Genomic DNA, 13,906 nt, shown 5'->3' on the forward strand with positions numbered 1-13,906 from the left:
GAGCAAATTGTTTCTTCATGTTCGATCGCAATCTTCGAGACATATAGAATTTTCCTTGACGTGACGTCAAGGGTTCTGGCTCCGGTGTTTTTTCCTCATGGAACAAGCGCTGTTCATCCCCTTCAAGGTGAACGAGAATTTCATTTACATCGTACATTGATACGTAGAAATTCTGCGTCTGTGGACTGGCGTCTAGTCTGGCGACGATCCAGTGTCGTAAGCATCGTTACGTTTCTTCAGTCTGTTCCACGCTGACGATTCCCATAAATCAACTGTCTCGTACCACAAATATATATATTATACACAAGCCTTGAACAACGATGAAACAACAATTGGAACTCTGGTTGAATCTTGGCCGAAATAACGGAGCGTCACACAACTTCGGAAGTAACGTTTAAAAGATACAACGAGTGATGTTTTTCGCGTTCATCCCGATGGGAAATAATCGGGGTATCGTAAATCACGGCGGTCGAGCTATGGAAATGCAAAACGATATCGCGCAGTGGTGTATCGATTACGCAACGGAAAGCAGTCTTTGCCGCTTCGGAGCCGTTAATCCTCCATCCTCGGCGTAATATTCGCAGCGATTCGAAACGGCTGCTATTTTCACAGTCACGGCAGCCTGTGTGAAAAGTTCTCCCCGGAAAAAGGGATTTAGCGTGCGCGTACCACGCTGTTGGTTGCGAAGTGCCGGGGGCGGCTTACAAAAAATGCGAGCCCAGACGCGAAAAAGCAGCGAAATTCTTGCCTCCTTCATTCAGACCGGGATTACCAGATTTTTTTTTTTTTTATTAGAAGGACGATCCCTTTTATGGGTAGCCGGTTGGTACAGCTTTTACCGGATGTTCCCTTGTCGGATCTGGTCTAGTGAAAAACATGACGTCAGATGAGAATCCGACGTGTTAATTCCGCTTGATTTTGGTTTAACACCCGCATAATTGAGACGTTAATCGAACCAGAAAATAAGCTGATGCTTATATAGGATGTTTTAAAAATTTCGGATCAAGCCTCAGGAAGATATACCTAGTATCGATCGAAATAAATAAAAACGTTTCAATAAACGTTCAAGTATGATTAGCTTCGGAATTGCGAAACGTTTTCATCGATACGGTATTAACTAGCTCCGTTTACAGTATTTTATATTCATTTCAACATACGTTCCGCCGCGTTTCCTCGCAGAGCCATTATTTGAATAATGTAAAAGTTGCACATAACTGATGAATAACTCGATACATGCACACGAACGCTACAACCCCAAAGTGATAAACTATATATTGTTCTATCGTTGTTATTAAGCGACATCAGAGTACGATTATATAATTAATTATTACATAATTAATCTAACAACGGAAAGTTATAATATGTCGTTGCAAGCTCACAGTTGAAAACTTCTAGCAACTTTAAAACTCGTTAACATTCGTACCCGTGTTAATTAAGATCCTTTTGCTTGTTTCGATGTGTGCTACATGTTCTTCTCGAGGTTTCACCCCAACTTTCTAAAACATCCCGTAGATATTCTCGTAAGACGTTATTTCGTGGAAGATACGATGGATCAAGGAGTAACGATTGAACAAAGGAACGAAGAGCGTGAAGACGAAACGTGGAAGGTGGCAGATTGAAGAGGGTGCAGGATAAAGGACGGAGGATGCAGAACGGAGGATGGAAAACAGAGGTCGGAGGACGTAGAGGGTGGAGGTGGGCGCAGCATGGGAGTGATCAATACTACCTCCACACCAACTTCCCACGGGAGTAACAAAGATGGACCGGGACGCACGAAAGATAGGATTTCGGGAAAGGATTCTCTCCAGTGACCGTTTTCCGCGTAAGTCGATTCCGAACTGCGAAAGCTTAATGAAAGCGCTACAGATTGATAATTCGAGCAATGTTAATGGAAGTTTCGCCATCCTTGGCTTCCGATAACCAACCCTGCGTTTAGACGCTCTAACGAACTCCAACTACGTGACCCCATCGATGCCCCGAAGCTCTGACAGATAATCTTCACTATGCACGTTATGAAACGCTGAGCGCACCGCAACTTTGTCTATACGATTTATACTGTTTCGTATTTATTAAGATAGCCAATGTTCTTGATCGTGTTTGACCAATATCAATCCTTTGCATTCGGAATTTTAGCTGCACAGACAGGATTTTTCCAACGTTATAAATGGCAATGTTATAAACGTACATTACAAAATTACTAACCACGAAATCTGTATTCAAAGATATTTTCATTTTCTAAAGAATATTTCCCCATGATTATTTTATTCTATGATTATGATTATAGAAAGAGAACAAACATCAAATTATATATAAAACAATCCACTCGATACCTCGATTTCCTCGATAAGAAATTCATGGGACGATTTCTCCTAGGAAATAATTAATCAATTTTGAATATGCCCACGGATGAATTTTTCCCGGATATTAGAAAAATTCTCCCTTGTAAATCCTGCTTTTAATTAGAAAGTTAATGGGAAGGGATTCTACAACGTTTCTCGTTCCCGGTAAAGAATTAATATCGGTTTATAGTACTGGAAACTCGTACGTGGATGCTTAAGCGGAAGACAGCTGCGCACAGAATACCGAGAATACGGCCTACATCCGCAATTCCTAGGAAGATGGATTGGATGAAACGTTAAGCCATCTCGTACGGATGCAGCTCGTCTGCAGCGAAAAATCTATTGCAACGACGAGTCCCGGCGGGAGACGAAGCCAAGGATCGCAGTAACGAGGAATTTTAATCACCGGTACATCACAGCGGAAGGTGAAGACCCGTGTCCTGCAATTTGATTCGCTGGTGGCGTCAGGTCTGGCGGATCGAAGCCAGGGAAACGGCGTGGCCATTGGGCTACGCAGAGATCTAGAATGATAAAGCGAGTTAAAAAGGAAGGACAGAGTGGACGTGTATCCAGAACGATGTAGCCGCGATCCGTTCGGTCGTGCGTGACTAGGGGCTGTTAACCTAAACAACGGGCCACGCCACCGATAGCCTAGTGACTCCATTTCTCTGCATACCTGCAACATGCATACACACTTGCTGTTTCATCGCCAGACATACGGACGCCTGAAAAACAAACTGAAACACCCATCGAACATCGGGTTCGATTCTATTTTTACAACGATAGGTTTATAACTGCGGGTGCAGGTTAATGGACACGACAATTTTCGATGTAAACGCCACGTAGAAAGGACGGTAACGTCCGCTACCGTTTATCCGATGTCACGCCCTTCCGATCTCGGTCACCATTCACGTTACTCGCAGGATAAACTATCACGCTCTCCTATTTTATAGATGATCCTCTTACTGGTTAATTTAAAAGCGTTGCAATAGGATGATATCGCGAGAGTCAAAGTACAGTATATTAGAAATTAGAACAAGCATCGTGCTGTGTGAACGTTTCCTGTACTTTCATAAATTTCGTATGTGCAACCTCCGTAGTACTAAGTTTTGGATAAAAATTAGCAGAAACTCTTTGGAAGAGCTGTTGAAAATTAATTAATTAATTAATTAATACTAGTATAGAGATCGTTATAATTGCCTGATGGAATTATCAGCATTGTCTTTGACTTAATTGAAAGAATCATTGTCTGTACTTCCCTTTCGATTTCTTCCCGAGTTGTCAGTCTTATTTAACACGACGCTCGGTCTCGAATGCACGCGAACAACGCGACACTGACAGACGTTAATCCAGTTTCCGTGGCTTCTCGTCCGATTGACATTGCATCAGTAGTCGTTTAATCGAGTTTTAAGCTTCCGCCGGAGGCGAGGCCGGAACGTCAGCCACGACACACAAGTCTGAAACGAGCGGCTCGTGACAGGAGTAGCAACTAATTGTAAATTCAGTCTGTATCGTTCGAACGAGATAACGCGGCAATACGTTCTCATTAGAAGCACATTGAGGTATCGCGAAACACGTTGATGTCTCTCTGTGTTAGTTTTTACCCCTCAGGACATACTATCGAAACTTTTCGAATGATAAATCAAAAGCCTCGCGATAGGAGAAGCGGGGACGTCGATCACGTTTATCGGCGTTCACGTAAACAGCATTGAATCGTCTTCTTTTTCAAAGAAATATATCGTTGTTTTATTTTCCGTGAAGTAGGCCAGACTGTTGGATTAATCTTTCCCCGTAAACGTGTCGTTCGTTTAAAACCGACATAATTTTTCGCTCGTTGAAAACGGGACTTCTATTCGAGATGCGCATAATCTTCGGAATTGCTGGAAGATCCCTGTGCATCGAGAGTTCGTTATCGACGATTCGATTTCGCGGCTGGTCGCTCGCATTTATCGTATCGGTTGCCTCATTTTGGCTGTCGAATTTTTCGTGCACGTCATCGGACGGAATGACCCGGATACGATCTAGTTAGGAGGGGAACAAAAATCGGCAATGGTTCGGAAGGAATTGTTGGGGAGATACGTCCGATACGTAAAAGGATGAAATCCGTTGTTTTGATTTCGAGAGGAAAATGACTCTCGTCCAGGTCGATACACGCATCCGATTAAAATCGTTCGCTTGCCCGAGAACCTGTTAGTCCTGGACAAGCAGAAATTGCAATTTTTCACTGAAACTGATCCTCGAGAAATCTCATTGGAGTTTCAATGGGCTGCTCTTATCGACGTTATTACTCTGTCGTTCGAACTATCGTTACCATCTACCGTTTCATCGGAGGGAATCGAATCTCTTTCTTCTCCGCGATAAACTTGGTCGAAACTAAAAAAGAAAAACGAGAAAACTTGCTGAAAAAAATAACACGGAAGAAAATGATGGGAATATTTCTGAATGTTCTCTTTTTTCAAATCACTGGAAGAACGATTCGTCTGTTTGAAATACAGCCGAAATTTTCTTTTTATAAAAGGTGGAAGCATATTTTTTCGTGGAACATGTCGTACACGTTGTCGATATTGATGTGTCATACAGGACAGAAATCGGATCAGATACGATTCGCGGAAACACGTTCGCGCGTGTCTGATTTTAGATTACAATGGCCCAATCGATAAAGGATATAATTTATTTAACCGTTACACGTGCACCGAGTAACCGTGACTGCGAATTAAACGAACATTGTATACGCGATCTCGACAAAATTCGTTGCAGTTATTTCGCTCGGAATATTCTATAGAAAATTCGATAGGTTCTGTGCAGCTGGGTTTGCACGCGGAATCGATTAAGTAGATTCAGACGTACGTTGCACGGCCACACCTCGAAAGGTAATCTGTAACAGCACACCGTTGGATAGCACTTTTTAACGAGACATTTTACGTTATTCCTTAGGTACTATACCATCTCGTTATAATATTAAGAGGTCGTACTTTCAGCTTTCCGCTTTCTTATCTTAACGCCATTCAATTCTATCTTTCTATTTTAAAACGTTTGTCACTTCGCGCCAATATCGCATCTCGTTATTTGACGTAACACGAAACGTGGTTCGAGAAATCTTCTGCAATAAGAGATCATCAAGGAATACGTATATATAATAGATCGCGAAAGTACTTGAACGTTTATAAGAACGCTTTTACGGGTACATGAAATTTCATCGAAATTAATTCCAAGTGGAGAGGTATCGAGCGCCGAATTTTCAAGGTAAAATGATTTACCATCGGTGGGCCCTGCTTTAGGCACGAATAACGCGACCCGTTGCATCGATTTAAACTTGCTCCATTTTCGTGGCATGTTTTGCTCGAGATGTGAATTTATCGTGGAATTTTCATCTCGTTAGAGCAAAACGCAAATTACGCGAACGGGACGATTTAAACGCGATGCCTCGGAATCGTGGAACAGGAGTCATGTATCACTCGTAGAATCCCGGAGACGAAGAAATATTCACTGTCCATCAGGGAACGATCGGAAGACACGCGTCACGAGAAGAAATACGAGAGCAATTTTTGGTCTTATCCTGTCGTCGACGAATTTAGGCAAACCTATAATTAAAATACCGTGTTTCGTACCTTTAGATCCTTGGGACTTATTGAGAGAATTTCTAAATTTCTTAATCAGTATCCTCTGTGCTTAAATTTCTTCTCGTCTATATCCACTATGTTATGTTTCTCTTACTTTGGCTATTTAGATATTTCTAGCACTCGTGTTATTTTAATTTTTCCACTGCAGTTGTTCTTATTAATACCAAACTTCGAGCCAGATCTTAAGAAAACTTCTCCAGGTTGTGCATTTAATTTGTATGAAAAAATTTCAATAGGAGTTGGGTTAGAAAATTACGAAAGTTCGAGGAATAATTATAAAAGTATGATTTTTAATTCATCGTGTGCCTCTCGTTAGCCTTACAAATGAATTTCATAAATTTGTACGTTGTACGCAATTTACACGAAACCACTAACTATTCTAATACTTAGGAGCAGGAGCGTACGGATTTTTCTAACGAGTTTTCCTCTGTAAATAACTAGATAAATTATACGCAGTGTAATGCCTCGCCATTATCATGCAAAGGAAAATATTTTATACTCTTACGACGAGTGGGATTCTGGTATGAGCCGAATTTTTTTATGGCAAAAGGGTCGAAAGCGCGCGCAAGATTTACGCAAGTGGCTGACGCTACGTTTTTCCACGGAATCTTTATGCTCGTGTAAAACGCGGAAGCATACGGTGTGAAAAGGTTTCGTTCGAGCTTTCCTCGATTTCCTTTTTTTGTCTTTCACGTTCCTCTGCGAAATCTATCGAGGCGTTAGGCGAGCGAATTTAATTAGAAAAGTTTCGCGGTTCAGGGCAGACGCAAACACGGCCCATTCTACTTTTGTTTCTCGTCATCTCCAATAGGGCTTATCGACGCCTCTTCAAAAACTCGCCTTGCCGAAGAGTTGTGCCGTTATTTTTTCGTTATAAGGTGGTTCGAGCGTTTTGCCTGCAAAAACGAACGACCGTGCACGTGAAGAGATCATCGTTTGTACGTGGTCTGATCAAAAACTTTCCGAGCTTTGTGTATGAATCGTTTATCGCGAATGTTAACCACAATTACACTGGGCCATTCTCAATGAAACAGCTAGCTGTAATTATTTCGATATTTTATAATCATTTGTTGATTGTATTTAGTCCTTGAGCCATATCGAGGCTAAAGTCCACTGGTAACAAATCAGAGAGAAAGTTAACTTCTTTTTTAAGACATAATTTCCGGTTATTTTAGACGGGCGAAAATAGCCCGACGAAATGACCGACAAGATGATGGCGGTTGTTTAATTATTCAAACGGGCAGGCTGTACACCTCGTTACTTGGGTTTGAAAACATCGTTCGAGGATCGATCGAGACACGTAGGCGAGTCGTCCGCAACGGACCTGTTTCTTTTCAGATCCATGGCCATAATTATAGCAACTAATGACAGATCGATCGAGCCATGAGGACGCATCAGTTGCGGCTCGTGTCGCCTGGTATGTAGTCGTTTAGAGGAGAATAATACGGGCAAGAAGAAAAGGAAACAGAAGAAGAAAGAAGTGGAAGATAGAGATAGCGTAACGTTGCGTATATTTATCGAAGAAACGTCGCGTATATTTATCGAAGAAACGTCGTGTACGAAGAATCCACCGGAAATAACGGTGACATCGCGACAGGCAAATGTCCTCGTCGAGCTTCCGCGAGAGCCCGTCGACGAGCTACTCACGAGAAGCGACAGGAAACAGAGACACCGACGACGACGCCAGACGTCGCTCCACCGCACGGTCAATTTCACGATAAAACTTCAAAGACGAGGAAGCTGAATCTAGTCAATCCGCGATAACCCCTGGCTGTGTTTATCCTCAAAATCGTAAACGATAGTGTTCAGCGATCTTTTCGCCTTCTCGAGACCGGTCGCGTGTCAAGCGAATGGAAGAAAAATCAAAACCGGACAACAAGCGAGTACAGTAAGCAAAGGGAAGAATCAACAACAAGGACGCCCGGCCCGAGAAGACGACGTCAATATTAGTTATAGTCTAGTGATATATACGAGAAGAAAAAGGAAGGAGAGGCACGTAGATATCGCGTAGTACAAACGTAGCGAATTTCAATTCACGTATACATATTCATACGTACGTCGTGTCGATTAAATCGTAGTGGTAAATTCTCGTTAATTCAACGATAATCCGTGTGATCAAATAAAGCAATAAAAATAAAAAGGAAATTTAATTCGTAAGTACGCGGACTGGTGTTCGGCTGTGCATTATCGCGTGTGATCGATCGTTGAGCACGAGTTTCGTGTTCCTTATTCGAAATTGCTAAAGGGACGGAAGAAAGTGCATCGGCAGAATGGCGTTCGCTGCGGCGAGAATGATCCTGAAAGACAAGCGGCGGAAGGCCAGCAAGGAAGACTTCGCGCCAAGAAATAGGAGCAAGGTAATATCGACGTGATCTTATCGTTGCAGTTTATCCTTAATTACGTAATTAAAGTACATCTGATCAGAGATAAACGTGTGTTCAGGAACTTTGGACGGTAGTATACATATGTACGTAACAAGCTGATGGCACAAGATCGAATCAAATAATCAAGACCTTTTTGTCCAAAGAATCACAATTGAATCTTTTGCAGTTTGGAAGAGAATAATCAGCGAAACGTAAAGCTTGTCGTATTTCGCACTCGAGCCACATATCGTCCGCATGAATCTCGTCATTGCGTGTTACCTGAATACAATCGACGATAGAAAGTAGCGAGAAAGTAAAGCAAACATTGGAAACACAGAGGAAAGGTAGCGAATAGTGCGAAAGGATTGCGAGTATAGGGTGCATACCAACGAAGTCGACCGTGTATAAAATTCGCGCCGTTTAGTTGAAATGTTTCTCATTTGTCCGAGCTTTTTGTGCCATTCCTGGTGAAACGATACGCGGTTAGAACAGCAAAGAGAAAATTTAGACGAATGAGATAAAAAAGTAGGCCTCGCGTCGGAGAAAAAATTACAGACGAATTTAAAAAACAAATCTTATCGAACGTTATCGTCTTTGGCACGTAGATGCGGCCAAATGGTGGTCTCCGTCTAACCGTTCAAAGTTCAGCCGCAACCAATGGGCACTGGGTAGAGTCAGAGCCAACCAGGAGAACGATAAGAAAGTTCATTACGAGGTTGTGTCCTATCGAGGACCGGAAATTAAATCCGCCCTTTGCCGGACGACGAACTTTTCCTAAACCCGTTGTTCAAGTGCTCTTCCCTTCGAATATACTCGGCCTTTTTCCGCTTCCTGCTGTCGCCGCTAATTAAGTGCCTACCGACGTCTGACAGCGTTATGCCAATCATTTTCAAGTTTGTCGAGAAATCGGCAGTCGACGCGAAATAGAAAACGCGATTTCTTCACTGTCCGATCTACAGACAGCTGTGGCTCTTAGTATTCTTAACCCTTGACCGATATCGTTGCAGTAAAGTACTTACTTTTCAAGTGTTTCATTTTCTCGAACTATATCTAAAATGATATATGTTTTGAGATTAAATAATGTAAATCGTAATTATTTATATGAGCCAAGGATAACAGTTAAGGGTTGAACTTGACGCAGACGAGTGAATTTTCCGTGTTTTCACAGTCCATTGCAATTATATCGTGCGCTGGTGACGAAGTACGTTTGTCTATAAAAACCATACAGGAAAGACACGTCGCTAATTTCTTAATTCTCAATTCGTACATAACTCGGAAGAGTTTAGATCAAAATGCTACTAGTACGTATGTAGTACGTTGTACGTACACGACTGTCACGCATCTAATAACGACGTCGTTTTGTCACTGCTTATCTTCCAATAACCGTGCGTGCTCGCACAAGAGGAAACCCGCTCGTCTGCATCAGGCCTTATCGGAGTTTCTCCGCATGACTTTTTGGTGGATTAGCCAGCGTATCCTCTTGAAAACGCTAAGCCCTAAAGCCTTCAACAACGTGTAAACCAGGCTGGCATATCTCGACGGGGTGGCGTCTTCCATTTTATCTCGTTTATGTCTCGTTTACGTTACTAGGTCGTTTTGCTCGCCGTAACTTACTGTCGTTCGTGTTATCGGCTTGTAGAAACTCTATATGCGCGCTATACATACGTATTTTCCCACTGTCGGGATCCCACGCTTCTATTTTCAAAGAAGCAACGCGAACAAATTATCGAGCGGCTCGCATAGAAGCGAACGTAAAATGAGACGTCGTTAATAATTCAATTATTTAACAACGTTGCCGGCGATACATTTATTCGCAGCAGCTCGTGTCGGACACGGCACGTAGCACGCGCCACAAATTATTCCCTAGTTGCGTAATTGTTTTGCAAATTTTCGCTCGGCTCATCCATGAAAATATTCAGCGTGTCCATCGCTGAACTCCCACGGCGAATATCCAATTATCGAACATTTACGGCTGACTGGAATTCTAATGATCTATGGACTTCGGTGGGCTATGATTGTTGAACAACTCCGAGCTGCCTCCAAGTTAAACGAGTTCCTCGTGTGAGCTTCTCGTGAATAATTAAGAATAATTAACACTTTCACGTCCGGTTGCACCAACGTGTTATCAAATGCAGACCGAATGGTAATGTCCGGTGACACTACGTTGATATCACGCGCAAGTCGATCGTTACGTAAAGTTTACTTGAAATTTTTTACCAAGCAAACATCGGTTACTGATCGAAGTTATTGGTAGATTTACGCGAAAAGCGGAGTGTTAAGAAATCTTTGCAAAGGATACATTGAAAATATTGTTTACGAGAATAACGAATATAGCGTGCATCACAGTAACAAAGTAGCCCAAGACATTTCGTTCCAGCACCAAATGAATACTATTAGAAATCGATAGTATCGTGGGTCGGTTTTTTCGCGTTTGCTCACTTTTTAATAAAACTTCAAACGGCACGTGTATATAAAGTTCTTCTTTTATTTATTTATTTTCTTAATTAAAATATATCGACGAAGTTTAATAAAGGACTAATAAAACTCGGCACATGTCAAAATGCTTCTCGACCGTACGATTCGACATGACGTTATTAATCAGCGCATTTCAATTTTCCGATAATTAAGCGAATATTAATTACGTGATGTTCGTAAGATCTAGTCAGGTTGAATCTTAAAGCATTCGATGTCAATCGTCTCTTTTATCAGACGAATGGCCATCACGCACGACTCTTTCTATCAGAACTTTAATTGGAACAACTTTAAAAAAGATTTGAGTAATTGCTCTTTGATCGATCACACTCGTCGAATCTAACTGGTGCTCGAGAACGAGTTCGACTTTGTGCTTTTGAAACTGGCTACGTAACCCGAAATCATTAAAAATTAATCTTGTACAGACCACTCCGATAATTTTGTAGATAAATGTGAAATCCTTTTATGAATATTGTAATCGCTACACAATGAATACTGGCACAATTTTTTCGTGTAGCTATTTTCGTGTAGACACGTTTATTACTTTTTAAATTACATTTGTTATTATTCTATGAAACTATATGTACGATTTCATTGTTTTACGAAACTTAGTTATTACATAGAAGTAAGAAATCTTTTCAATCTACCCTTCGTCTTATCACAGTGAAATAAAATATTCGACGTTCGTGACGATAATGATCGAACCTTTATCGCGAGATAAAAATTAAAATAAACGAATGGCGATGTTTGCAAAACGAGGAAACGAAGAGCGAGAAAGACGGAAAAATGGAACTACGATTTTCACAGGGTTAATAAGCGTGTAAAGATACGAACGTTAAAATCTCATTCGTCGTTTCGTTACTAGGACAGATCGAGCAGATTAATTGCGTTTCGACGATCCAATTAACTCATTTGACAGGACACTATTTTAAAAAGGTATTCTGAAGGTTTCATATCGAGCAGAAATGCAATCGAGAGCTCTGTAAAACCAGCAAATTAAGTCTTTCACCAGTCGCGCGTACCGCCTCGTTACCTTTGACGAACGAAACCGCTGTCCAATTAAAACGACAATGCCAACTCTCGAGCAACCGAGTAAGTCGCGGCAACGAAACGTTGCCTTTCTTCTTATTCCGCTTTTCCTTCTCCGAGACGAGAGAAACTATTGCTCATAACTGATGGCGAAAAATACGCGCATACTATCTGCGATTTATATCCGCAGCGTAAGTTGCCACGAAGCAAGTACAGACAAATTCGTAGAAAATTTAATTCTCTACTGTTCTTTTTTATCCGCCTTTTTATTCTTTGATTCGATATTAATTAAAATTCTTTTAGGCGCCCCTTTTGGAATATAAAGCGAAAGATCCGTCTGATCGAAAACATTTGCACGCCACTACAGCGATATGATATACATATCGTAACGTTTTACGTCGTAAAAGTTATTTGAAGTTAAATTAATACTGTTGAGTTTGGTCGAAAACTTATTATCAAGGACGGTATAATTATCAGAATTGGGATCGGTCGCAAGGCACGTATTAAGCTAATTGGCCCGTAAACATCGAGGAAACTGGCAGGAAGAAACGCGTGCGACAGTTTTCACAAGTTTGAGATTCATGCGGAGAACGCGGCAGTGGTGAAAACGCTGCAAGTACGCGGGAAGTTTAATCTGCACACGTTTCACCAAACGATCGACACGAACCACTTACTTTCTATTTTTTCACGAGATACTATCTTTCTCGCTTCTCCTAAACGCTTTGATTGTACAGAAAAACGACCTACATATGACTGTGAAAAACACGAAAACTGGCCTCGTAATTGTTCGACACTGAGTACCCACGCTATGCTGTCGTATATGTTCAGTGTGCACTGCTGTTAATACGCTGTACTACCATGATACCGTGTTTACGAATTTGACAAATATCCACGAGCTCAGTTCACGTAATTGCACCAGCAGGGAAGATTCGATTTCGAGAAATAACTTTATACCTTTTATATGGAACGTCTTATTTCAATTTATAGTTACAAATTACTCCTAAATTATTTGATGTATGGAAAAATGATCGAATACTTTCGAGGAGACACAATCTGGTGCAATTAGCTTTAATTTTAGTTATATGACTATTACATGACTTCTACGTGATCATTTACAAAAATAACACCAGATCGTGTCTTCTTCGAAACCATTTAATTTTTCTTGGGATCATTCTTTGGACGCAACCAGCAATTCACCAGTAATTTGTAATTACAGATTATTCAGTATATTACATGAGACATCCAGAAAAGTTTAGGTCTATCACAAAGACATCTTCCCTGCTTGCACGTCGGACCAAAGATTTTTATCGTAACAACGTTCTTTCCCCTGTCTAAGTGTAACGCAACAAACTGACCTAAAAGTATACGCGCGTACCCCTAACTCTGCAAATTGTCACAGTCATACTCTTATTCTTCTACTCTCTATACCATTCCGTGTTATATGTAACCACCTTACTATTCTATGTATCTATATTCTATAGCATATCTCTATTTGTACTTTTCCAACTGCAGTGTGTGGTGATTGGTGACCTGTACTGTACTTGTGTTTACAGGCCCGCAGCGCCAGTACAAGTAGCTTTAGAAGCCTGAGCCAGGTACATACCAAAATGACATAATCCACATATAGCTGAGAAATTAGTTAATTACTAGCTATTACTTTTAGCTGGAAATAGCTAGACACTTAGAATCTAGACACAACATGCTCGTGCGTAGATGCGTAGAATGCGCGCGATCCTCGTGTTCCAATTTCGTGGAACACGACGATTAAACTGTCCAGTTTACATTCTATTACTACGATCATGATCATCGTCGGACCGATTAACGTTTAGAGCGAGACGAACAAACGCGTGGTCGGCCCTAGTTGCGCGATTAATCGACTATAAACGAACGCTTTACTACGGGACAGTGTAAACATTAGGCTGGACTATGACACGGTTTAAAGATCCTTCTAATCACATTTTCCAGATAAATATCCAACTTTAGTACACGGTCATGTATGGTACATGCATGTTGACGGTTTGTTTTGTCCTCCTACACACAGAGACGCAGGAATGGTGAATGAAGCTTGCCGCCCACACGCACA

At 41.3% G+C, this 13,906-nt stretch overlaps 1 protein-coding gene across 6 annotated transcripts in view; it reads left to right on the plus strand.

The window, feature by feature from the left end:
* The window catches only part of LOC126922727 (neo-calmodulin-like), an 85,918-nt gene that overhangs the window by 39,911 nt on the left and 32,101 nt on the right, over positions 1 to 13,906 (plus strand). For 2 of the 6 annotated variants that reach the window (XM_050735587.1, XM_050735589.1), the window contains one exon: positions 13,377 to 13,418. The exons of 2 other annotated variants lie outside the window; for them this stretch is intronic. In XM_050735587.1, coding sequence (XP_050591544.1) covers positions 13,377 to 13,418 — 42 coding nt within the window. Of the gene's footprint in view, positions 1 to 7,297; positions 8,317 to 13,376; positions 13,419 to 13,906 lie in introns of all 6 variants that reach the window. 2 more of the 6 variants (XM_050735586.1, XM_050735588.1) reach the window with 2 other exon arrangements.

The sequence above is a fragment of the Bombus affinis genome, chromosome 12 (genome assembly GCF_024516045.1).
Source record: "Bombus affinis isolate iyBomAffi1 chromosome 12, iyBomAffi1.2, whole genome shotgun sequence".
NCBI lineage: Eukaryota > Metazoa > Arthropoda > Insecta > Hymenoptera > Apidae > Bombus > Bombus affinis.